At 41.6% G+C, this 24,729-nt stretch overlaps 2 protein-coding genes across 6 annotated transcripts in view; both read right to left on the bottom strand.

Annotated features, from left to right (window-relative positions):
- Window positions 1-13: 13 nt before the first annotated feature.
- On the bottom strand, window positions 14-4,489 carry mest (mesoderm specific transcript). The gene is made up of 12 exons (XM_082509582.1): window positions 4,220-4,489; window positions 3,816-4,003; window positions 3,659-3,738; window positions 3,476-3,553; window positions 3,246-3,382; window positions 3,094-3,152; window positions 2,038-2,078; window positions 1,820-1,890; window positions 1,615-1,716; window positions 1,462-1,538; window positions 1,053-1,116; window positions 14-577 (listed from the first exon to the last, which is right to left on the bottom strand). The coding sequence occupies exons 2-12, from the start codon at window positions 3,967-3,969 to the stop codon at window positions 460-462; spliced, it is 981 nt and encodes a 326-aa protein (XP_082365708.1). The 5' UTR covers window positions 3,970-4,003; window positions 4,220-4,489; the 3' UTR covers window positions 14-459.
- Window positions 4,490-6,956: 2,467 nt separating this feature from the next.
- atp2b1a (ATPase plasma membrane Ca2+ transporting 1a) overlaps window positions 6,957-24,729 on the bottom strand; it is a 142,690-nt gene continuing 124,917 nt past the window's right edge. For 4 of the 5 annotated variants that reach the window (XM_082511843.1, XM_082511842.1, XM_082511845.1 and 1 more), the window contains 15 exons: window positions 24,305-24,343; window positions 22,171-22,326; window positions 21,721-21,935; window positions 21,188-21,430; window positions 20,855-21,096; window positions 19,965-20,202; window positions 18,552-18,731; window positions 18,379-18,466; window positions 18,110-18,216; window positions 17,712-17,903; window positions 17,034-17,247; window positions 16,723-16,934; window positions 16,500-16,607; window positions 14,716-14,904; window positions 6,957-10,184 (listed from right to left, as the gene is read on the bottom strand). In XM_082511843.1, coding sequence (XP_082367969.1) covers window positions 9,792-10,184; window positions 14,716-14,904; window positions 16,500-16,607; window positions 16,723-16,934; window positions 17,034-17,247; window positions 17,712-17,903; window positions 18,110-18,216; window positions 18,379-18,466; window positions 18,552-18,731; window positions 19,965-20,202; window positions 20,855-21,096; window positions 21,188-21,430; window positions 21,721-21,935; window positions 22,171-22,326; window positions 24,305-24,343 — 2,816 coding nt within the window. In that variant the 3' untranslated portion in view covers window positions 6,957-9,791. Of the gene's footprint in view, window positions 10,185-13,984; window positions 14,075-14,715; window positions 14,905-16,499; window positions 16,608-16,722; window positions 16,935-17,033; window positions 17,248-17,711; window positions 17,904-18,109; window positions 18,217-18,378; window positions 18,467-18,551; window positions 18,732-19,964; window positions 20,203-20,854; window positions 21,097-21,187; window positions 21,431-21,720; window positions 21,936-22,170; window positions 22,327-24,304; window positions 24,344-24,729 lie in introns of all 5 variants that reach the window. The other variant, XM_082511846.1, reaches the window with a different exon arrangement.

Here is a 24,729-nt window from a genome sequence, read left to right as displayed (position 1 = left end):
GAAATTTTTTTTTTTTTTAAGAAAACTAGTTTTATTTGAAGAAAAATTGACATTTACTTGCTGACATCGAGAGAAATATAGAAAATTATATAAAAATTCATCACAGCTGATAGCAGGACAGACAACACAAACTGGAAGGAATCAAGAGTGTCCCGCAAATAAACTCAATGATGACACACCCCAACACCAGTTCAAATTACTTGACATTACCGTGCTCCCTCAGTCACCTCCACCTATTTAAATACAATCATTTTTAGCCTGCATTTCCCATTTTCCATGGTAGTAATGAACATTTCAGGGATTGGTGCTGGTAAATTAGCTTTGCTTAAATCGCAAGGCCGATGCAGCATTTCATCTGGGTACAATCATCACGATCGCTCGTTGCACCACGTGTGCGTCTTTCAATTTGGTACGACACATAATCCGATAGTTCTACAATCAGTTGCATTTGGTTTCCTTTCAGAAAGAGTGAATAAAATTGAAATATGCATTTAAGAAGCCAGTGGGATCTTCCAGCTGAGGGTAGTGACTGATGTGCTCGTCCAAAATTGTGACTGTTGACTTCTGGACCAGCTTCCTGAGGAAATGGAAAAAACATGGACTGTTTCAATAAAACATGCCACAAAGGACACAAAGACAGAGCTTTAAAGCTAGTCATTTGTGACTGATCCTCAGCTCTGATGAGGGAATAAATCTAGCACATTTTTCTAACTTTTGGGTGAGAAACTAAAACATTAATAGAGCCATTCTCAGCCTCAGCCTTCAAGGCAACCGAAGCTACTCCCTAATCTGCTGTGCTGCCTAAATGTCACCAGCACATGGTTTTCTTCCTTCTTTAACATAATGTCCTGCAAACTTTCGCAGCCCCAACTGCAAGGTGCACTGAGGTAAATGACATTCCCAGATGGATCACCTGCTAGGTGCTCTGCTTTTTATCTGTCAAAGCAGTTTGGAAACTCAGCACATTTAAGGTTACCCCAGTTTAGGGGGCATTATGGATAATCTGGATTGTCGGGTGTGGGGGTTAAAGAAACAGATGAAGGAGCACTCACTGGTAAAGACGGATGAACTGGGGGTGGGGGTTGACGGGGTCCAGGGGTCCGTAGATCATGTGCACTGAAACACACAAGGAAGACGGTGAGCGAGGGGAAAAAAAATGGAAAGAGGAACACTGAGAAATGGAGGAGCGGTACAGGACGAGTGGGATTAAATTAAAAGGCATATACTGGAATTATTTCTCCCAAGATGTTGCATTTCTCATGAGCTCTATGCCACACACACGCACTGAGCTTCCAATCACAGATGGACTAAGCAGCTTAGCATCAGCAGCTCTCTGCCTGAGGCTGCTGACACCGTAAGAAATTGTTTGGCCCATACAAAAGCTGCCCTCTGATTTATTAACACACACACACACACACACACACACACACATTGGGATATGTGACGCAACAGTGAACTTACGTGGGACATACGTGGAAGTGAGCACTCCCACCCAGCGCTCTCTGTGTTTCAGTCTCTGGTTGATGTATTGCAGAATACTGCGGAGACAGAGCGGCAAAGTTAGAAGCGAGCGAGCAGGTTACAAAGGCCAAAAGACCAAACAGGCACACGCACCTGTCCAAAACTAAGTTGCCATCATTGTAGCGTAACCCCGTCCACATGTCCCAAAACTCAGCGTCCGTGGGCTGCGTGTATGGGCCGAACACCTCTCCTATCCTGCCGGTGAGGAAACGAATCAAAGTCCATTATCCAATTATGTAATGTCCTAATGCAGGGCTCCAGCTTTAACTCTGGTGCTAAAGGGCTCAGGCTCTCTTACCCTTTTTGAAAGATCACAAAGTTAGTGAGGCGCGTCAGAATCGGAGCCAGAAAACTCGAGTCCTTCAGAAGCTTTTGGAGGACAGAAACAAGGACAGAAATGTCTCTAGGATAAGTTTACCACTCAAATAGCTCCCCTTAAATTTCACTCCATCCTCCTCAGCTTATTTAGTAACATGGGCTGGAAAAAGCAGGATGAAGCAAACAATCGTGACTCACCATCTGCAGCAGCCGTGGGTGGTGCGTTTCTGGGAACAATCCTGTCAGGAAGAAAAGTGTCAGCAGCGCTTGTGACTTTCACGTCGGAACAACATCTGGAATGACGTGCATTATTAACGCTCAAATATCAGGAGCTACATCAACTGGCGATCAATCTGGCAGCTCTCGCTTTCGTCTGCCCTCGTAACCACCCAAGACAGTGTCTAGCAAAACAATCTGTAAGGGTGGAAGCTCCCCTCATAAATGCTGCCCAAGACTGGAAGACGCAGATTGAAGGCTGAAATGCACAGATATGGAAACCAAGGGAGAACAACTCGGCTGGTCTACCTAAAAGCTCCCTGCAGAGGATTTGTGGCCACTGCAACAACCAGGCTCCTGTCACCAATGAAAAAGGGACCAAAACAAGACACCAGTGTCAATTATGTAAGGACCAGGTTCTCTGTGGGCATCTGTGTGGTGTACTGCAGCAGTAAGGGGTTCTGAGCCCACTGCTACGGGCCATCAGGTCCTTGTATAACCAAAGTGAGGGCCGTGTCCATGTCCTTGTGGGTGTTGGACCGTCTATCTCTGATGGTCCAAGGCTGAGTAATGACCAAAAGAGTAAGGTCGTGAATACAAATAGCTTAGTTTCCTCCTGCAGACAGTTTGAGGAGCTCAGATACCCAGACGGATCTTGGAGTAGAGCCGCTGCTCTTGCGTGGCAAAATGAGCCCGCTGAGGTGGTTTGGGCATCTGGTATGGATGCCTCCTGGCAACCTCCCTTTGGAGGTTTTCCAGGCACAGACAACTGTGAGGACACCCGGGGTAAATCTAGAAGATTAGAGAGATTATATATGTCATCTGGTCTGGGAACACCTCGAAATCCTCCAGAAGTAACTGGAAAGTATGGTTCAGGAGTCTGCTGCCACCACGACCCGACTTCAGAAAAACAAAGAGCATTGAATGGATAGATTTTGTAAAAAGCTTAACATATTCAGTTTAAATGTAAAACAAACAGAAAATCTGAGCTGCAGCTTCTGTTTATACTAAAGCCAAGGATAACAGAGCGCACTGTACCTCCATTGGAAAGACACAAGCTGTTTAAAGTCAGATGACCTGTGCGATTTTGGTCACTCCTAGTTTGGAAGAAGGACAGAGGAAAAACCACAGCAGGTTAGCAGTTTATCAGTTTACACTGTTTTGGCAGCCTTCATGAAAACACCACCAACCTGTACAGCAGCTCCAGGGCCACGGTGTCTCCATAGTCGTGGGACACCAGATTCACTCGCTGGTTGCTCAGACCCAAGTGGGCCACCAGGGCTTCAACCACACTGGCCTGCTCGAAGATGGAGTACTTATGGGGCCGCTGGTACATTACAGCACAGTAAAAACACATGTTAGACACGTTTTAATCAGTCGATGTATAATGATGGATTTTCTGTATCTAGCTTTCACCCACCGGTTTATCACTGAAGCCAAAACCGAGGAAGTCCAGCGCAATCACACGATGGAATCGTTGTGTGAGCGGATCCCAGATCTGTATGAGAGGAGGGGGAAAAAGAAAGGATAGGTGGGGGTCCCAAACACACCCTTACAGTTCTCCATTTGTTTATCCACTGGGCATGTGCAGAGAGATGGGCACCTTGCTCCAGTCATAGCTGGAAGTGGGGAAGCCATGGAGTAGGATGATGACATCTGAGCTCCCCAAAGCACCGAGAGAGTCTGAGAAGAGACCACAGATCAAAGACATATTTGTGCTTGACTGGCATGTTATGGTAGCACTAAGACTGACGTGTTACCTCTGTAGAAGATTTTCCAGCCTCTGAAGTGGAAGACCTTCCCAGCACTGTGCCACTTCTGCAGCGCAGTGGACAGCTGAGGGGGCGGGATGTGCAGGTACACGGCCACCAAAGGGATGCAGATCAAACCCACATGAATCCACCACTCTCTCATCTTGAACTCAGCCGTGAGGGAGTCGCATTCCTGCCTGTGAGAGATGGACGCATGAGCGCCAACACGTTAGATAAGAAACCTGCAAGATTCGCATCGATGCACAAGTTGTCGCAGATGCAAGGGGGGAGGAAAGGCCATGTCTTCCTGCTGCCTGCACTGCAACAGTAATTTATCACTGTGCAACTCATTAAAGGAGACAAACCCGCTGTCAGTTATCTATAAATGATCGATAAGTCATTACAACTCCAACCTTCCACCAGACCGGTTTACTTCTACGAGACCGACGCTGCTGCAGGCTGCTGTACTCTCATAAACACTGTGACCCGTCTTCAGCAGACCTTCGCCCCGTGTTTGGGATCCATTACTGCGGAGGAATTTCCTGCCGAGCGGAATAAGGCGACACTTTTCAAAGATTAAAATAAATTCACTGAGGTCTCACTCTGCCGCTACGTACACGAGGAAAGAGACTGAAGCGAGTAGCTTAGTTGGTTGTGGTTATTGTCAGTCAACACTTAAGTAAGCCATCACCATCTTAGCCGTTATTATACACGATCTTCGATGGGCTGACTGCAGGAGAGAAGCACAGTGCCACCTGCCGGTCTGGATGTGCAACAGCATTTTATCGTTTCTGACTACATTCATTGACTGGAAAACATCTTAAAAATGTGAAATTTGATCCAGCAAGACTGTTTTCTTTTTGTCTTTTACATTGATTTTATATATAAAATAAAGTAAAATTATTTTATTATTATATTGAGGATTTAGTCAGTTCCATAATAATAATGAGTGTCCTGCAGCCAGTGTCCGGCAGCCTCGCCTCTGTCAGTGCGCCCCAGGGTGGCTGTGGCTACGCTGTAGCTTGCCATCACCAGTGTGTGAATGTGTGTGTGAATGGGTGGATGATTGTGTGCAGTGTAAAGCGCTTTGGGGTCCTTAGGACCAAGTAAAGCGCTATACAAATACAGACCATTTACCATTATCATTGTTGTTGTTTTTATTTAATTTTTAAATAAAAAACGTTTTATTTTGACATATTTAGGTATTTTAATCTCTTAATAATTTTATTTTTCACTTCTTCTTCTTCTTTATGTTTTTATCATATTGAAATATTTGCTTCAGCATATTGTGTATTTTAATATAATATTTTACATATAAAATGTATGTATGTCAAACATTTTTTAAGTGCATGTCATGTTCTGTGTACTGGATGTGGATATATGCATGAAAGGGTCCCTTTGGTACATCTTTGAAACCTTTTTTAAGAGAAACGCATCTCCTAAAAATCAGTATAGATTTACAATCATTCTATCAGTCAGTCATTCATTGGCAAAAGTAAAAGTAGTTTTTTTAAAGGAGAGGGGAAGACAAAAACCTCTTCGGGCACCCATATTTTTATATTTTAATTTCAGAGGACCGTGTTTTCTCTCCTAACAGCAAAGATGCACTGTAGCAGATTTAACTATTAGCTCATTTGCAGTCCCTGGAGATATATCTATCTATCTATCTATCTATATCTATATATATATATATATACACACACACAACTAAACCATAGTCTTTAGTTCTTTACTTCAGCAAAGAAAGGTGAGGCCTGGCATTGTTGGAGCAGAGAGAGCTATCTCCAAACATTTTTTCACAAAGCTGCCATTGTACACTGCTCACATTACTCACAATACACTTCATCTCTGAATTTGCCAGATAAACAAACCGACTGTCAAACAGGACTCGATTACCGCAACTAATTTAAATAATATAGTCTCCAACTGTTGCGAAAATTCCACTCATCACAGCCCGTTATTGTCATTGTCCACAAACACAACAGTTATTTGAAGAAAACACTCAAAATAAGCCACACAGCTCTTACCAAGTTAAGCCAGAGTGACTTTTCAATTATGAACACTTGTAGTCTGAAAATCTGTCCAAAAACAAAACAAAGCAACGGAATTTATTTATTAAGACAATGGTGGCCAAGGCAAAGCATTCAATGGTCACTTTGTTAGGTACAGATGTTCAGTTGCTCATTAAAACAACCTTGTAGGATTTACAGATTGATGTGAAAAAGAGAAAATATCCAGTGAGTGGCAATTCACTAGCTGATAGGAAGGCAACAGCAAGTCAAATAATTACTTGTTAAACCAAAGTATGCAGAAGAGCATCTCTGAATGCCCAACATGTTGAACCTTGAAGTAGATGGGCTACAGCAGCAGATGACCACACCGGAAAAGCTTTGAATGATTTTGGCATAAACATGAAAGCATGGATCCACCCTGCCTTTCCAGTTCAGGCTTGTGGTGGTTGTGACGTAATGCTGCAGTGGACGTTTTATTGGCAAACTCCTCGCCTCTTTAGTATCAACTGAGCATCATTTAAGGGCACCTTAAACACCTTACCTGAGTAGTGTTGCCGGGCATGTCTATCCCTTTATGACCACAATGTTCCCATCTTCCGATGGCTGATTGGAACAGGATAACACACCATGTCACAAAGCTTAAAATAATCTCAAACTGGTTTCTTGAACATGAAAATGAGTACACTGTACTGACATGGCCTCAACAATCACCACATCTCAGTGTAGCAGAGCACCTTTGGGATGTGCTGGAAGAGGAGATTGGAGTCATTGATGTGGAGCAACTTTGAGATGCTGTCATGTCATTATGGAGGAAATCTCAGAGGAAATTTCCTGCAGTTAAGTATTTAGGCAGCTCTAGAGGAAAAAAGGTGGTCCCAGTCAGTACTAGGAAGACATAACTGGTGAGGCGCAGAGTGTGTTTATTGCCAGTATTGGCCACTCTGACATTTGGCAATGGTGCAGGAATAAAAAATACAGTCTTATTATGAGGAAAATCAAGTAGATGAAAACCAGACCTTCTACAAAGTGTTTTCCTTCCATCCTGTAGGGATGATGATTTTCAATACAGCGCAGTCCACATTTGAGAACTGCAAAACGGTGAAACACTGCATGATAAATGACAAACATGGCCCTGCAGTTAGGCTAAATACATTTTTTATTTTTAAAAACCATACACATTACTCGACAAGTTTCAAATGTAAATCCAATCACGATATCCATTTAAAATGCTCAAGATAAAACAGACATGAAGTACTTTTATTTCCAAATGTTAAAAGATAAAAAAATAATAATCCATAAAACAGATGGAAAAAAACATTCATTCCCATTACAGGAAGAAGCTACAGAACAAACTCCTCACATGGATTCCTCTCGCTTTTTTCCAATTTCTCACTCTCAATCCTAGCTGCTATTTTGTCGTCTGTAAAACAAGGAAAACAAACCATTTATGACTTTACATTTCCACCTTCCACTTCCCTGTCCGCGGCCCTTCAGGTGAAGCCGGCCAGACGGCTGCAGGAAAAATCTGCAGCCCGCTGCCCGAGTTTATCCCTTGTGTGTGGTTGGCAAGCACCATCCCAAACATTTAAGCGTGTTCTAAAATGCAAACTAAAGAGAGGCCTGTTCTCTTTCACATCATTTGCACCCTGAGATGAATCTTCCAGAACAAAAAAAATAAATAAATAAAAAAATCCCAAAACATTTTAGTGGCCAAAACCCCCGTTCCCCATAGAACACGATTGGTGTCAAATCATCCAAAATTTGTTAGGTATGATGAAAGGTATCATCAGCATTGCCATAAAAATACAAAGGTACAATTTTATTACGATTTGTATCAAAATTCTTTTTCCCCAAAGGAACGTTATGAAATAAGTACCCTGTGCAGATAGATACCAGTGTATGCCTCGGCTTTTATTCTTGAAAAATGCACAAATGTCGAATTCTTTAGCGCTTCCAGTACATCAGGTGTCAAAAATAGTTTTACAAACAAACCAAATGCAGCAACGTTTGTTATTAATAATGGTTTAAAGGAGTCTTCTGAATAGGGTGGTGGTTGTTGGTGGATTGAAATTTTTTAAAATGCCAACAATAGTCAGAGGAATAAAATTAATATTTACCTAAAGCGTAAAGAGAATGAAATATGAAAAATGGTTCACTTTGTTTTTGACCAAAGATGAAGATGTTTTTGCTATCTAAATACACAAGCTCTGAAGCAAAAAGGGGTTTTCCCCTCTCATTTAAATTAAATACTTTTTCTATGCCTGAGTAAACAAATGTCAGTATTCTACATTGGCGGGGAGTGGGAGGGGGGCTGAGAAAATTCAAAAATATAAATAAAATGCACCATTTAGGGGAAAAAAAAGAAAGAAAAAGACCAGTGTCCGTATTTATCAAGCATCCAGAGGGAGGAAATCAGTCTCTGCTGTCCCCACATGTTAGATGGAGGATGACTTTGGTCCTGCTTTTAGCTGTGGAGGTCTTTTTTTTTCTCTCCCCCCATAAGGAGTCTCCTAAAGGCGATAAATGATGGGACCAAGATTGTCTAAATTATTACTGAAGCCAAGGCACACTGACGTTTAGCCTATGTGAAGGTCTTACTGAGAAATAGACACACTCGTTCAGTAGATAATACAGCGCTAGTTTGAACTGCAGCGGTCATAAAAAAAAAAAAGAGAACAAAAAAGTTGATTAAAGTCATTTTGGTGCTTTTGGCAGAACATGTTTTAGCGTTAACGCACCCACAAGGCCTTCGTCAAATTAATCTATGCTTGTGAGTGCAACATACCAGCTAAAAGAAGAGATTTTCATTTTATGGTTCCAAATCGGAAAGAAGAACTCCTACTTTACGCTTAAGCGGCTTCATAAAGGACCTTGTATCTGACTCTGAGGTAAGACTTTGTTTCCTCCTCCCAGCTTTCGGCAAGATAAATAAGAGCCTGGGATTATTTTCTAAACTCCCTTTAAATAACTGAACCTTTCAACATGTGGAAATTCCTGAACACAACATAATGACTGAAAAAGAGAATCCAGAACTCCAGAAGGTTTTGTGCACATGAAAACTAGCGAAGAAATGGAAGAAGTTAAATATTTATAGCGATGTTAGTGGACTAGAGGCCTTAATTATCTTTCCCGTCCCGTCTCCTGTGAAAACACCTCGTCAGATGGACCTCTTTTTTTCTATACAAGCCTTAGTGTTTATCGGTTTGGCTAGAAGGTTCTATATTTATCTACAAATATATAACAAATAAAACTTGCAGGCAAAAATAGTTAAGTTTCAATAGAAACACCCCTTTTTTTTCCTGAAAATACAGCAGTATCTGAAATAATCCTCTCATTCGTTTCTTAATCTGTCCCAGTTTTCTGCATCATACATCAGGAAGCTCTTTGCCTACAAACAGAAAAAAAGTATCTACAAACTTTGTAAACAGACCTGCTTTTTTTCCCTCCAAAAACATAAATAACTCAAAATATTAACAGCCGATGGAGCAGAAATAAGTTTCAAAATGAGCAAGGGCCAAAGAGATAAATATACAACACCATTCAGATAAAAGAGAAGCTAAAGGTTCGTTCATAACTCTTACAGACGATCTTCAAGCCAGGAGGAGCACCTCCCTTTCTCAATTAAAATATAATATAATAATAAAAACAGGTCACTTTCAATCTTAGTTTATAGTCACCCCTTGTTACCGAGAAAAACAAGTGTTACCAAGGAGGGAGGGGTGAAGACAGAGTCCTTGTGTTGCAGTGGGATAATAATAACCAAAAATAAAAGAAGACCAAAGAATCCACACCAAGCCGTACATTCCTCTGAATGTTTGCTGTTCTTTAAGTCCAACCCAAGCCAAGCTCACACAAGACGCCGCTCTCCGTCTAACCCTTCGTCTCGACGCTCCTAGTGTCCGTTCGATTTGTCTGAGTTGAGCTCCTTGGTGGCGGGTAGAAAAGAGGTGGTGACGTGTGGAGCTGGGTCAGATCAAAGCGAGGTCTCCAGGCTGTGTAGTGGGCTCCCTGGGGCTGAGGGGGTTCCTGACTTGAGGCCCTCGGGGAGGAGGTGGTTACTGCTCTCCACAGCGTTATTGTTCTGGTTCGGGGAAGGAGAGACTGGCGTGGTGGGGGCAACGGTGGTGGCAGGCGAAGGTGTGGGTGAGGGCGGTGTGGGGGTAGCGTTGCGCGGGCTGGCCGAATTGCGCTTGGTGGGAGCATCGTCCTCCGCGTCTGTGTCATCAATGAGGGGGATATGGGGCTCAGAGTCCTCTATCCGAAATTCGGGGTGGGTCATAAAGTTGTGGATGGATGATCGCGACTCTGGCTTCTCCAACCCCTCATAGAGGGAGATGGAGCTGCGGAATGCCTTCACCACTCGGATCTGGAGGGAAGGAGAAGGGACAGGGAGCAGGAAAGGTGTATTTAGTCACATTCGGTAATGATAAGAGTGCGCCGCTCTATTTTAAAACCTGGAAAACACCACAGATAAAAACCACGGATTTAGGTTTTACTGGGCCAGAATAGGTGAGTTTTTAGGTGCTTCAAAACCAGAAATCTGTGAGGGGGGGAGGGGGACGGACTCCCAGAGAAACGTGCAGGTGTGCTGTTATTTCTAGTAGTAAAGTTTTATACTAATCTGGTGATGAATAGTTGTCTCCAACCATCATCTACGGTTCTAGTTGTATTTTAATGTATAAACAGGAGCAGCCCATATTCTTTCATTTCTGTCTCTCAGTGAATATAAAAATACCCAAAGACTAAAAATGAAAATGTATACTAAATAAAAATCTAAGTGAACACTAAAGATTAATATCGCCAATAAAAAAAGATGGTCTCAACTTTCTACGCTGCAAGAAAAGTGGGGGTTTTAATGTAAGCAGCACTGTGAATTGCTGCAGAAGTGCAGATTAATGACAGTTTATAGGAAAATCTTCCAGGTGGTGTACTGTATCCAAGTGCAATTTGGATTGTTGTTCACCCTCTAGAAGCCCAGGAGGGACAGTGACATGTAAACAGCAATGCTGTAAGCTATACAACTCACCGCTCCAGAACTTAGACCTGTTATTATTGGTATTGCAGACATTTCAATTTGAAGCGTTCCAGAGATATTGCTTTAAATCCCAAAGACAGATGTATGCACAGACTGTACATAAGGAGTACTGTTTCAGAGTTTCCATCAGGAAAGTTGTTATATCCGGTGGCTGCTGTGGCCTGTGTGGGTGCCTGTGTTTAATGTTGCACTCCACTATCCTCCTGCTACAATGCTAATTGCCTGGTGACTCAGAACCCTTGAGTCCCATATGTGCAGCACTGCACAAAGGAGGAAAGATAAGGGAACCCAGGGAATACATTTCCCACTTCCAGCAACATGTATTGTGTAAATACTGTGTGTACGTCTGTATGCACTTTATACACACACACACACACACTTATTGACCATAGTAGCTGTACCATAGTAAAAGGTACAATGGAATTAAGCTAATGAATTAGGACAGCTGTATGCACTTGATGGGAGCTGCATTTTGGAGCTTTGTTTGGGATCAAATCTTGTTTTGGGAAGTCAGAAGTAAGGAAAGGAGGAGTGGGTGAAGTAGCACGGTATAAGCTAAACAACCCAGCTACATCAGCACCATCTATAGACTGTGTGGATGCATTGCACAGATCAGATGCCTGTTAATTGGTGCTAATAAATTCCACTCACATAAAGACTTTTTTGAGATAACTGCACAAACGCAGATTTTGGTGTCAGCGAAGCCAATAACTTTGATATTGTCTGGGTAATGCATAAAGTCCACTCAAACCAGCCTAACAATAGTAAACAGCCTCGTACAGTTACTGTGACAGGGAGAACAGTTCAAATCTGATCTGGTCTTTGTACCAGCTTATTAACATGTTTATTTCTTCCCTAAAATTGGGGATTGTTCATAAACTATGTGCTTTTTTGAGCCAGCCTCCAAGCTGCCATATGAAGTACTGCATTTGCATTTAGCAATTGCACAGTAATTTAATCTTTATGCCGTATTTGGTACAGAAGGAGCGAATGAAAATATAACGCTTCAAGCCATCACTGTTCCATAAAAGGCTTTCAATTGCAATCTGATGGGCTGGACTGATCAGATGTGCGAAGTGTGCAAATCGAATGCTGGTTGAATATTAAAGACTTTCTGAGAGACAGAAAACCTAAATCTGTTGGAGACAAAACCTGAAACTAGTCTTAAGAGTAATTAAAAAGCAACTTCAGGAAATCGGTCAATATCTCAGGGAGAGTACAAACCAGTGTCAAACTTGATGCAATGTGTTTTTTGTATTAGTATTTCACAAAACACTTAGTAGAGTCCTGTGTCTGATTAATTAAAATGCAAAAGGGAACCAAAAATAAATAAATAAATGAAATGAAATGAGGGGAATGGCGTTCTTTCTACAAGAACACACCAAAAGAGAAAATAAGGGATAGAAGCTGGACACAAGAAATTACTGTTGTTGGGCATGCTGATCAAAAAGTAAGGACAGCTGGAGAAAAGGACAGATGGAGACAAAGAGAGTGAGAAAAGAAAGGAGTGGAAGAGAGACAGAAAGAGAGAGTGAGACAAAGTAAAGACTGAGGGTGAGAGGCAGAAAGAGGAGAGAGACAGAAAGACAAAAAGAGGGGTGGTCAGTTATAGCTTATGCTTGTGGAGTTAAAAAAAAAAAAAAAAAAAAAAAACGAAAAGAAAGAAAGCTGCAGCAGCCAAGCATGTCTACAAGCTGGTATACATGTCAAAAACAGCACAAAGAGCGAGAACTCACAAACGAGACCAGAGACTTTGAACCCATGCAGAGCGCGGCGCTACCTTGTGTTCAATGGTAGTAAACCTTTGAGTATAGCCCATGACACATTTCACAGAATCTAAAGAAGAATACGTGGGGAGTCAGTGGTATTCATTGTTTTTAGGTCATTTTGGCAGCAACCTGCCCTTTGGACACATTTTGCCAACAAACAAGCTTTCACACACAGAAAATTGTCCAAATATTTTAAGGAAACCTGAAAGGAAAATATTAGGTTAATAATGAAGAAGCCCACAAGCACCCATAAGTGTCAGGTCCAGAGATCTGAAGAAGTCGCACCTAAAAATAGAACTAAATGTTGCTGCAGCACTGCACGATTTGTCAATATTGCAGAGGCAAAAACAACATCGGCTCTGCTGTTGATGTGCCTGAGAAAAATCCCACAAGTTTACATTCAAGAGCACAGTCATTTATTCCATTTTACTCTTTTTGTGACATCTGTAAAACATTTAAAATTCCCTGCTCGTCAGGTGGTCTGTCTTTAAACTCTGAAAGAGAAAAACAAAAAGTGTCACTGTCAGCAGGCACAGGGTCGAAAGGAAGGAGTTTGGAAACACCACCATCAAATGACCAAATCCAGTCTCGGCACAGTGACCTTCCTATGTGAGCGGATGAATAGCGTGATGTTAAAAGGCCGTGCATCCAAAGACACCAGTAAATTACAGCTTATTACCACTTGATGCTATTGCGGCAAACCATTTCTTCTGGAAAAGCCAAGGTCTTATTTTCACCACTGACATTCAGTTCGTGTCTACTCTTTTAGACCGTGATCATGGGCATATACTCAAAACATTTACCTAGCTAGGGACTAGAGAGCTGCGACAAAGACCCATGAGTGCTACAGAGGCACAAGGCAGACTGAGGCAGCTGCAGACAAACCTGGAGACTGTCAACTCAGAATATAACTTGTTTTTTGTTTTGTTTTTTTAAAAATCATAGTAAATACACATCACCCCCCCGAAATAACAGTAAACCTTGTTCATTTCTGAGACCAAAGCAGAAGCAGAACAGAAAACATGATGACACAGAGATAACACCTCGACAGTAGAAGCGACCTGGTTACAAGGTACATATATATAGAGCAGTGTTATCGAAGCAATATGGAAGATGTGGTTTTGAGGTCTTTTTTAAAGAATACAGGGGAGAACATTAGGAGAAGCATGAGAGGGGAAAAGTGTCAACGTTAGGTGAGAAGAAGAGTGGAGAAGGAAGATGTTAGAAGAAGAAATAAAAGTCTCATGCACTAGAGGAGAACACGCACTCACACCCCACAGTGGCAGAAGCGGTGTTGGCGGCAGTGGCAGAAGTGGTAGTAGTAGAAAAGGCTACATGTGTAGGGCTAGAAACATTGGTTACATCGTGCTGTTGTTGGCTGGAGTTGGAGGCCTGCCGCCTTAGAGCCCCCTGAAAGGAAGTTCCACTCTGGAACGCACTCACTACATCCATCTGCAAAGAATCAGACAGCGTGACAGGAGAAAAAGCCCAGAGGAAATAAAAACACAACACAGCCAGAGGAGAGAGAGAAAAGAGAGAAAAATAAAGAAAAGGCACCAGTAACCATAAGAAAAAAATGGCACTTTGAAATTGGATTTAGACATTATAATTAAAAGAGAGAGGAAAAAGGGGGACGGTTGGGTTTAAAGGCACTGATCGGAGGGAGCTCTTACTCCAAAAATCTGACCTCACTTTCACTCTTTTCTCTGCAGATTCCTTCCATACTTCCAGCTATAGCCATGCCAATACTCTAAACATTCAGCTGTTCTATCGTGCTGTCCATCCAATCCAATTGCTTCTCATCAGTACCTTCAAACTAGATTTAGCAGATAGAGTCAGACTGAGTCAAATAAAAAACAAAAACATAGGCAGAGGACCCTGCTTTAGCTCAGAAGCAGAACAGAAAAATTAGAGAAAGGCTTTTTTTTTTTTTTTTAAGGGCACAAGCCATTCTTTAGGAATGCCAAGAGAAAGAACAAAATAGATTTTAAGCTGGAAGAGCAGTAGAGAGTTAAAGGGTTTATGGCTTTTGATTCCCTTGGTGTTGGGGTGTGGTGGTGAGTGCTGCACGTGAAACTGCTGAGACTTGTCACCTGAGTTTGGATGCGATTGAGGCCTCGGAACCACAAGATCTGGCCTCGACGAAGCTCCCGTTCAGCATGGTCGATCTCATCCATGTCCTCCAGCTCCTCCAACTCTTCGTCTGGGATCTCCTCTTTTTGGGTGCCATGGCCTGCTGTTTTCAAGAATTTTAAGCGGCTGGTGGGTATTGAAGAGATAACCTGGAAGACAATGAGGATACAAGTGAGCAACCGTGACTCCTGATGAAGTTTTAGCCCCCCGTGCAGTTTAATCATGGCTTGTTCTGCCGTGATTAAGTTCATCGCCGACATTAAGCGGACAGTGACCATGAAAATTTGATGGCCAGTTCAATAACATGCGGTTTGCTCTTGGGCTCCAAGCCCCTCCCACTGCTGATGAACAGGAGGATCCTTGCACATGATCACATGCAGATGCTGTTCAGTCAATTTAACAAGAAGGCAGAAACTTTACTCCTCAAGCACTAGCCACAAAGATCACAAAGTGGAATGCAGATGAGTCAGACACATGTCTGGTGATTTTAAATCACACAATGTCATAATTAGAAGTTATCAGATAACACCCCCCCCCCCCCCCCCCCCCCAAAAAAAAAACCCCAAACCAAACAACAACAACAAAAAAACAAAACAAAAACAAAACCCCCGACATTGCTCTGGACATTAACCATTGCTCTGGTCTGTGGGAATACAATCCACTACGAGGGTTCCACACTGTTTGGCTAATATACAAAACACACAAATCCATCTGGTGTAAAAATGGATCCATCCAGTATGGCAACCCCTTATTAAAAAGACAGCAGCCAAAACAAGCTTACGGTAATGTTACCCATATTAACTGTAACTGTACAGCCTGGTAACACTAAGGGTTTCTTCTAAATATGTATTTTCAAAAATATGTAATTCTCTGAGTCTTCAGCTTTTAAGATACTGAGGGTGCATTAAGAATCTACCGATGTGCCAAAAGATCCCAGTCGACTGTGTCACGCGGCCTAGAATTGAAGACTGCTGAACTCCATGCACCAACAGGTGTGTGAACACATGTTGTCAGCGTCTATTTAGGGGACCGACCGGCCTTTAAGGAAAAGAACAGAGCAATCGCTGCTTTGGAACCAACAATCTTGGTACTTATTCAATTCAGTTCCTCAACTCTCAGCTATGTGCTTTTATAGGACTTGGTGTAGTCCCATTTATGTAAAGCTGGTGACGCCAGCTGGCAAAACTGATATTAATATAAGTGCTGATCAGGATAGATGTGAAACAGAACAACATTAAACATTTGTTATGAACCTCCAGTCATTACTATAAACTGCAGTGAGCGATCTCACCCTTCAATCCTTAGAAAAAAAACAAACTATATTTTTCAACTCATGTATAAAAGGTAAAGAACTCAAAAAGTATAATATTTAAATTTTAAAACATGTACCATTAAACTACTAATATTTTACTACATTTAAATAACTTTTCAAAATTGAAACAACTGCAAAAGAAATAACTTTAATAATCCCCTTAAAGGTCAAATTAAAATAATAAAACTGAATAACTTTGATGACCACATGTGTTTGTGGTAGCTACCCCCCCCCAAAAAAAAAAAAAAAAAAAAAAATCAATCAATCAACTACTAATTACTAATCTCTTCACAGCAGCGGGACATAATGTACTGTTACACGTCTCTGACAACACCCTGTACCTACTAGATTAGAGATGACACATGGGGGCAGTGTAATACCGCATTTCTGTACCTTGCCAACAAAAGGTAAAGCTCAGCTGTACTTTCATACCTGTCCCCACAGAAGAGAGCCGAAGCCTAAGAAAGTACACCACAGCCACTGGTCAGTCGTCAGAGCCACGCAGCTGAATGGCTTCCCTCCAAACTGCACAATAACAATCTATGAAAAAAATAAAATAAAAAAAGGAGCAAGAGAGGGAGACTTAATCAAAGTGTAAAACCTCAGATTTCACCTGTGCAGACTGATGCTTCAGATAAGTCTTAGTCTACTGTACCTGAATAATAAAGGTACCCAAGACAATACTACAGAAGATTGGGTTGTTGAAGATGCCTTCAAAGACATTCCTTTCACCGTGGATCTTACGGGCATTGATCTCATTGAAAAGCTGCATCATTACAAAGGTATTGAAGACAATGGTGTAGTGTTCTGAGGGTGGGGCATGGAGGGGTGCATTCCTGCCACTGTCAATGTCCAACAATTTCTCTCCTACAGAGGGGGGAAAAAAAAAATATCCCAGTCAAGAAAAAGAAAATCTTGGATAACAGTGCAGGGTACAGAGAACATCTTCAGACACAAAACCCTTACCAGCAAAGAGCAATGTAAAAATGATGACTAGCTGATAAACTCCATGACCCAGGATGTTCTTCATCATGGTGCGGGAGATAAGAGGTTTGTTGCGGCCGTATGGCTTCCTTAGCAGCAGGGCTTCTGTAGGGGGCTCTGTGGCCAGAGCTAGTGAAGCAAAAGTGTCCATGATCAAGTTGACCCACAACATCTGTACAGCTTTCAGTGGAGAGTCCTAGTGCAAGAGAGCGAGTCGCCAAATCAGGTTATGGAAATTCAGATCATCTATTAAACACATTTCGATCCCCACGAGCCAAATTACACGTTTATGAGCTGGAGCAGTGGCTGCACTGAGGAGTACATATTTTGTTATGAGGTGTAAGATTGATGGCAGGTAGGAAACAAACAAATCTTTTTCGTAATGAACGAAGACATGAGAGCCAGGTAAGCTGCTCTTGGATACTGTTGCATTTCCACAAGGACAAATTCCCAAATTTCCAAACATTATACATAAAAGCCTTTATTTCTCCTCAGTTTATTGCTGGATCTTCATTCCCTCTGCTTCAGCTCTTTCAATGTGTTGCCCGTGGTACCAAGTTAATTTCCATTCAGAGCATAACAGTGAAATAACTCTTCAGACACGCAATAAAGAAAAAAAAAATCAAAAACAAAATAACCCTACAATATCTAGGTGCTAACCTGTGTGATGCATGCTCCTGTAAATGCTACAATGACAGCCACCACATTGACCGTTAGCTGAAACTGAAGGAACTTGGAGATGCTGTCATAGACGTTTCGACCCCACATGACAGCTTTAACGATGCTGGAAAAGTTGTCATCAGTCAGAATGATGTCAGATGCCTCCTTGGCAACATCTGTCCCAGCAATGCCCTGGAGACAACAAGATGATCATTAAGAATCTGTTCCAGCTATCCACCAAATATTTAACAAGATGATTAAGTGGCCTAAATTCTGACTTCTTTCTAGTTGACTGCCAGAGTTACCATGGGATACTGAGCAAGATGTTGATGTTAAGAATGACCCAATTTATATTTATGATTAAACCTTATTTAAGAAATTATACACAAGTAACTTACCATGGCGAAACCAACATCTGCTTTTTTCAAGGCAGGACCATCATTCGTACCATCTCCTGTCACTGCTACTACTTGTCTCTGTTCTACCACTGTGCTATCAATAATACCTAGAACAGAAAAATGTCAAACTTTAAAATAAAACCGTTACAGCCTAAAAAAAAGAAAAGGAAAAAAAGAAAAGAAAAAAAGGCTAGCAGCAAAAGAAGAAAACAAACAAACACATTAGTTCACTTTTTCCATTTTTACCCATGTCAGAGAAACATAACTACCTTTGACTAAGGTGTGTTTGTCTGTGGGGGAAGAGCGAGCCAATACTCGAAGTTTGGGCCAGATCTTGTCAATGCGTTCTTGTTCAATCTAGAAACATGAGACAAAACCCTAATAGAATCCAAACAGCACATCTGCAACAGTCTCTGAGGTACACTATTTTGCTGTGGCCCACCTCTCCCTTTTCATTGCGTATCCTGCGATTGAACTCTTTTCCCTCCACGCAGAGGAAGTCATCTCCAGGCTGTAGGATGCCACACTTGGTGGCGATGGCTCGAGCTGTGTTGATGTTGTCCCCAGTCACCATCCGCACGGTGATGCCAGCACGCTGGCATTTCCTGATAGCATCTGGAACCTGAAGGGAAGCACAAAAGCACAGGAAAAAGAAAAAAGAAATATCACTAGGGATCATCAATCTAAGTGTTCAACTAAAAAGGATGAGATTTGGAAATAATGGGCCCCTTCGTTAAAAAAAATATGAACCAAGCCCAGTACACCTGTCCAGTACATAAAATGGCAGAAAGCCAACTAAATGAGCGACAGTGAAGCATCTAGCAAGAAAATGACCTAACTTTTTCAGGCAAGGATTATACTCCCTCACCAACGCCCACAAACAGTTGCAAACACCACAGAAGCATAGTTGTGCTTTCTTGTCTACTTGTAGGATGCAATGTACAGATGGCGCCTTTGAGGTGTAGAAGTTGCCTGGATACGTTTGCATGCAAACTAGAGAATACTCTGACATCTGCACAGAGTCTCAGGTACACCCTGATGACAAACATTTATGTCACTCAGACCCTAGAAAACCCTTGTGTACATACAGATATGGAAATTATAAAATTGATATAACAAATGGGTCCTCCTGGAGTAAGCGCTCCCTTTAAAGAAATATTTTTTTTTGCTTTGCTTAAAAAGTGTGTGTGCCCAACAGTCCAGTAGATGAATAAAGCTGACAACTGACAAATAAAGCTCTTTTACATGTGCTTGTTAAATGCTCAAAAAACTTAAACCAACAGCTTGAATCACTTTATTTTTGGAAACTAGATTCACCTCAGCTAGTATAGACTGCTAAATTAAGTCTATTGTTTTTACTGTTTACATTCACCCATCATTTATTTTGTGTTGCTTCCAAACCACCTGAAATGGAGTCATTGATGTGGCTGAGTTTAGTTAAAATGGTTGGTCCACAAATTGAGTGCAAACTCTGCAAACAGCAGTTTCCATAGAACTGTCAGCCAACTAGAATTGACGTATTCTAATGTTTGATCTAATTATGGTTTCTTAATGATAGACACATCATAGTGTCACCAATTCCAGCAATCTGCCAGTATCAGCAGTGTGGCCGTTTCTCCTTCATACACGTTTGGACAACAATCATTCTAAATACTTCTTTTTGAGTGCAACTTTGCAACTAGTGAAGTTGTTTAATGTGCCACATCAAGCAATGGGTTCTGACTCAAAGCCAAAAGACGGACCTTCAAATGAAGTGCAGATAAATACTCTACCTTTGTAGACAGCTTCCTTACTAGCAATCAAACAAGTGAAACTGTTTGTGCATAAACTCACTAACATTAGTGTAGCCACTAACCTCTGGTCTAACAGGATCTTCAATGCCAACCACACAGACGCAGGTTAGTCCACTGAGGATATCATTTTCATTGTCCCAGTCAGGCTCCCCATCAGAAGCAGGAAAATCTCTGTATCCAAGGCAGATTGTTCTCAAGCCCTCTGAGGCCATGGGCTCGATCACTTTCTTAACCAAGTCATCTCTGTCCCGTGGGCGGAACACCTTTGGCTCACCATTAGCTGTCAAGATTTTATAGCACCTGAAATGTGTAAAGACGACACATTAAATCATAAATGTAAAGGAAAAGAAAGAAAAAGAACGTGTAGGAGGGCGAAACATCCAAAGATGAAAGCCATTAATGGCTTGGAGTTAAGAAACATGGATAAAGACAGAGATAGGTACAGACGCATAAATGTAAAAAATGTCATTTAGACTTAATAAAAGGGTAAGAGAAGAGGAGAAGACAAAGCATTTGAATGGTGAGCTGCAGCAGTAAGAAGTCACACTAAGCCCTCTATGGGTTAAAAAGAAGCCTGCTTGGTTAAGAGGCTTACAGAGCTGTTACCGGCTCATTTTCTCAGTGCCTGTTTTTAAGTCACAACGTAAGGGGCTTGGGTGGGATGCACTTGAACTTCTTAGCTGCTTAAGCCATTACACATATCATTTACAGCAAAGTCTGGCCAGCCGAATGAGTACAAAAAAAAAAAAAAAAAGAGCTATGGAACAACCTTTCATTTAGCTGATCAGACATCCATGATTTCATGCTTCTTCAGTAAAGAAATCATAGAGGAATTATTATCTAAGAGGATAATATTAAACCATACAATCCCCCAGCCAAAAAAACAACAACAAAACAAATCATAGAAAAGCAGAACATGTGAACGAACATGAAAAGTGAAAATGTCTCTTACTTTTTTAGGAGAATTTCTGAGGCTCCTTTGCTGAACATACGGTAGCTGCCGTCAGCCATCTTTAACACAGTGCTCATAGACTTGCGAACTGAGTTGAAGGTGTAGACCTTGTAGAGTTTCTCTTCAGGAATCTCGTTGCGGATAGCCTGGTAGTCGCGTTTTAACTCAGTAGAAAAGCCGAGCAAGGCACATTCGGTCTTGTTACCCACCTGTCGTGGCAGACCCCCTTCTTTCTCTGGAGGCTAAAAGAAAAAAAAAAAAAGAAAAATGTGAAGACAAAGTTAATGTGCTACACAGTCAATTTTAGAGGTACGCTGCTTTTTACAAGCATACCATGATTTTAGTAGTGTAGGCGCAGTTGACTGCCATGCCCAGAATCAGGATGTCTAAAGTGGAGGAGGGGATGTTCTCTGGTTCAGGGACCTTCTTGTAGTGCTTTTCAGCGATGTAGGCCTGCACCACAGTCATGCGATTCATGGTGAGTGTACCAGTCTTGTCAGAACAGATGGCAGTAGCATTTCCCATAGTCTCACAGGCATCCAAGTGACGCACCAGATTGTTATCCTTCATCATTTTCTGTAGGAAGATAAAAAAAATAAAGTCTGACAACACTGAAAGCTATATTTTCTATAATGAAAACATTTTATTTTTGTTTCATGAAATAAATGTGGTGAGATTTTACAACTGAATGACTAACTCCTTGATTAACTAAAGCCCTATGTTGGCTAAATAATACCCTAAAGCCAAGTAATGATCCCCTTTCCTCAAGTTGTTAACCAGATTTTAGCAGCTTGATCTTCTAGTTTTAATAGGCTAAAGTGTAAGGTGGTTAGTTCGTGCACAGGTCACTTGGCTAGGAGTCTCACCTTAACAGAATACGCTAAGGAGATTGTTACAGCAAGTGGCAGGCCTTCGGGAACAGCGACCACAAGAACAGTGACACCAATGATGAAGAACTTCACAAAAAATTGAATGTAAACAGGTGTGCACTCCTTAACCCAGGATAGATTCTGGATCCAGAAGGTATCCACTACAAACAGCACCACCAGGATGATAACAGTGATGGCTGACATAACCAGACCTAGAGGCAAAACATGAGAGAAAAGAAAGATGTTAAGTTATATTCCTATCAGGACACATTTAGCAGTATGTTGCTTATAGTGGGTGTAATTGTGATTATACAATATAAACAGTTGGAGACGTACAACCCAAAAAAAGTTGGAGTGAACACAAGGGCATGAGAGTACAAGCACATAAAATGTTTTACAATCTACAGCACTCAGCTGTGCCAGAAAGAGTGATTTTGACTGACTCACCTGCTTTTCCAATCTGTACTGCTAGTTTGGTCAGTTTTCCCTGGAGAACAGACTTCTCTTTCTTTGGCAGGTTGGCTTTCTTCTTCTCCTCTGCATCTGCTCCTTCGTCACTGTTCAGAGGCTGCATTTCCATTGCAGCACCATCCTGGGCTTTAGCTGCAGCAGAGAAAACAAGACAAGGTTGTTAAAAAGGGCCTGGCTATTCCAAATCTGCACTGGCCATTACTGGTGCTGAGTGTTTTAAATAATTATATAAAGGAATACTGTGTTAAATTCATTTAAGAAAGACTCTAGGATTTATGGAAAAAGCAACGACTGAAATGAAAGTATGCTGATTTGTCAGTTATGATTTGTCAGTTATGAACACAGAGTATTCATTCACGATCAGGTGCCACGTCAAGCCTACATTTGAATATTTGCTTCCAATTTGCAAGACCAGAAATAAAAACTGCATTCTACAGCTGTGGGTGAATAAGGTTGATACAGGTCAAATAAACGTATTCATCTCTCTGGTAATATTAGAAAACTCGAGAACAGTTTTTATATTTCGTGTCTATAGCATATAATCTAGCTCAACAACAGGCCTGGACTAGATTTCCTCTGCCCCTCATAAAATATCTGTTTATCTGACTTTACAGGTAACAAGTCAGAACAAGTTGATTGAAACGGGATCACAAAAATTGCTGTATGATGAGAATATTTAGAATATGTAGAGCACTGTATCACAAGTTAACTGATTAAATAAAATCACTCAAAATTATAGCATGCTTTGTTGCTTCCCTGTTATCCCAGGAACTGTGGAAATGTCACTGTAATTATGTTTGTCAGCTGACGGCACAGAAGTTAGTTGAAAGATTTTGAATTATTTACCATACTTCCGCCAAGAGGTTTAAAGAACAGGTTACCTAGCTAGTGACAGATCTATTTGAGGCATCTCCTACTCTTCCTCCTTCTGCAGGTAAATTCCCATAAACCTCTCTTCTCAATCTCCCTCAGGGCCACTTTCTGTTCCTGCAGAACTAATGGGAATACCATACCCACATCTAACTAGGTAACCTTGGACACACAAAGCCTCTAATGCCAAAAGGAGGAGAAGAGGCAGCTGGCAGGCCAGCAGGGGCTGGTCTCTGTCATGTCACGCACCATGATAAAATCATTAGCTTTCCTGGGCACTGACGCTATGGCACTTCCTGCAGGACAACTGAAATATTCTCTTAACATTTTGAAGTCTTAAACAAAGTACACAATTCTTTTAAAGCATGGGGAGCCCTTGTCCAATTTGGGGATACTAAAGGCTCTATTTATGGTACAATGGTATGGACAATAGCACGGTATTGTGTGCGAATGCATGCAGCAGGAAGCAAGAGCACTGGGCTACTGCAGCTGCTGTGGACTGTGGCTTGCTCTGCACTTACATGGTCGGTGTAATCTCAGTCTAAAGGATTACTGCTGATTCCTGGCAGGCAGAGGGAATCTGTGCACAAGGGACCAGCGCCAGGGTTGTGGTCACAGACCCAAGCACTACTGATCATAGTGTCCCAGCAGAACAAGGCTGGCTCGCTGGCTGAGTTACCACTAAAGAGTCTCATTATCATTGTTATCGGTCTGAAATTGCACCAGTGCAAGTCTCAGAGTTTGACTCTGAATAGTTCAGTCTGGGACATCAATAGAAATTAAAATTGAGGGGGGCCTGAGGGAGAGTCAGAGAGAGATGGGTGGGAAAGCAGATGTTCTGGCCCCAGAATTGTTGCATGGCTTTAATCTCCTCATCACTAATCGCTATAACTGGATTCAGTAGCACCTGCTGCTCGAAGTGCAATGTGCCAGGGAAGGACGAGAAAAGAAGAGAGAGAGACAGACAGGAGGACCAGACAGTACAATGGAGAGCCAAGAACAGCCCGTACTAAGTATATGCTGACATAGGGTCATGCAAAAATATGTAATTCCTCATTACTTGCATGAAATTATGGTGGCCAATTATTAACAGACTGGGGCTGTAACCTACCCTCAGGACTGTTAAATGGGGAGGGACCCACTGATGAAGCTAAAGGCTAATACCTAAATGTAGGCACTAAGCTGTATGGCAATTACATGTGGTTAAGCATGTCAGTCTGTGTGTGGGCAAGTTACTCACCTTTCTTTCGATTTTCTACAGAACCATCCTGCTTCTTATCTGTAGAAGAATGCAACACAGAGTTAGGAACATAAGGATTTTTAAGGATTAAATAAACTAATTAATCGTATAAGAAAATACTGATAAATGTCTCTTTATACAGTAATTAGACCAATCATTCTTCAAATTACTGATTTAAATGAGGAGAACTCTACCATCATACATAAGATGAGCTACAAATAGCCGATTTGGTTGGCAGAAAATAAGTCGTCTACTGTGACCCTCTGACAACTTCTAAAAGTTGTTTTATATAAACAAAGGTCAAATCAGTGCTTTTTGCATTCATATAAACCCTGCTATAACTACATTTTTCTGCAGATTATAAAACTAATGGTAAAGACAATGCTCTTTGTGTGTCTGTGTTTGTGCTGAGTTTATAAGGGCAA

This window comes from Aulonocara stuartgranti (genome assembly GCF_965226115.1).
Source record: "Aulonocara stuartgranti genome assembly, chromosome: 17".
NCBI classification, from domain to species: domain Eukaryota; kingdom Metazoa; phylum Chordata; class Actinopteri; order Cichliformes; family Cichlidae; genus Aulonocara; species Aulonocara stuartgranti.
Note: the sequence above shows the minus strand (reverse complement) of the source record. Positions and strands in the feature narration are given on the sequence as shown.

Excerpts from the sequence above, each read along its gene's own strand:
- mest (XM_082509582.1), bottom strand. The coding sequence starts at position 3,969 with ATGAGAGAGTGGTGGATTCATGTGGGTTTGATCTGCATCCCTTTGGTG. Across the intron at positions 3,153-3,245 it reads GCCCTGGAGCTGCTGTACAG|GAGTGACCAAAATCGCACAG; the intron begins GTTGGTGGTGTT and ends CTTCCAAACTAG. Across the intron at positions 1,539-1,614 it reads GGCAACTTAGTTTTGGACAG|TATTCTGCAATACATCAACC; the intron begins GTGCGTGTGCCT and ends CTGTCTCCGCAG.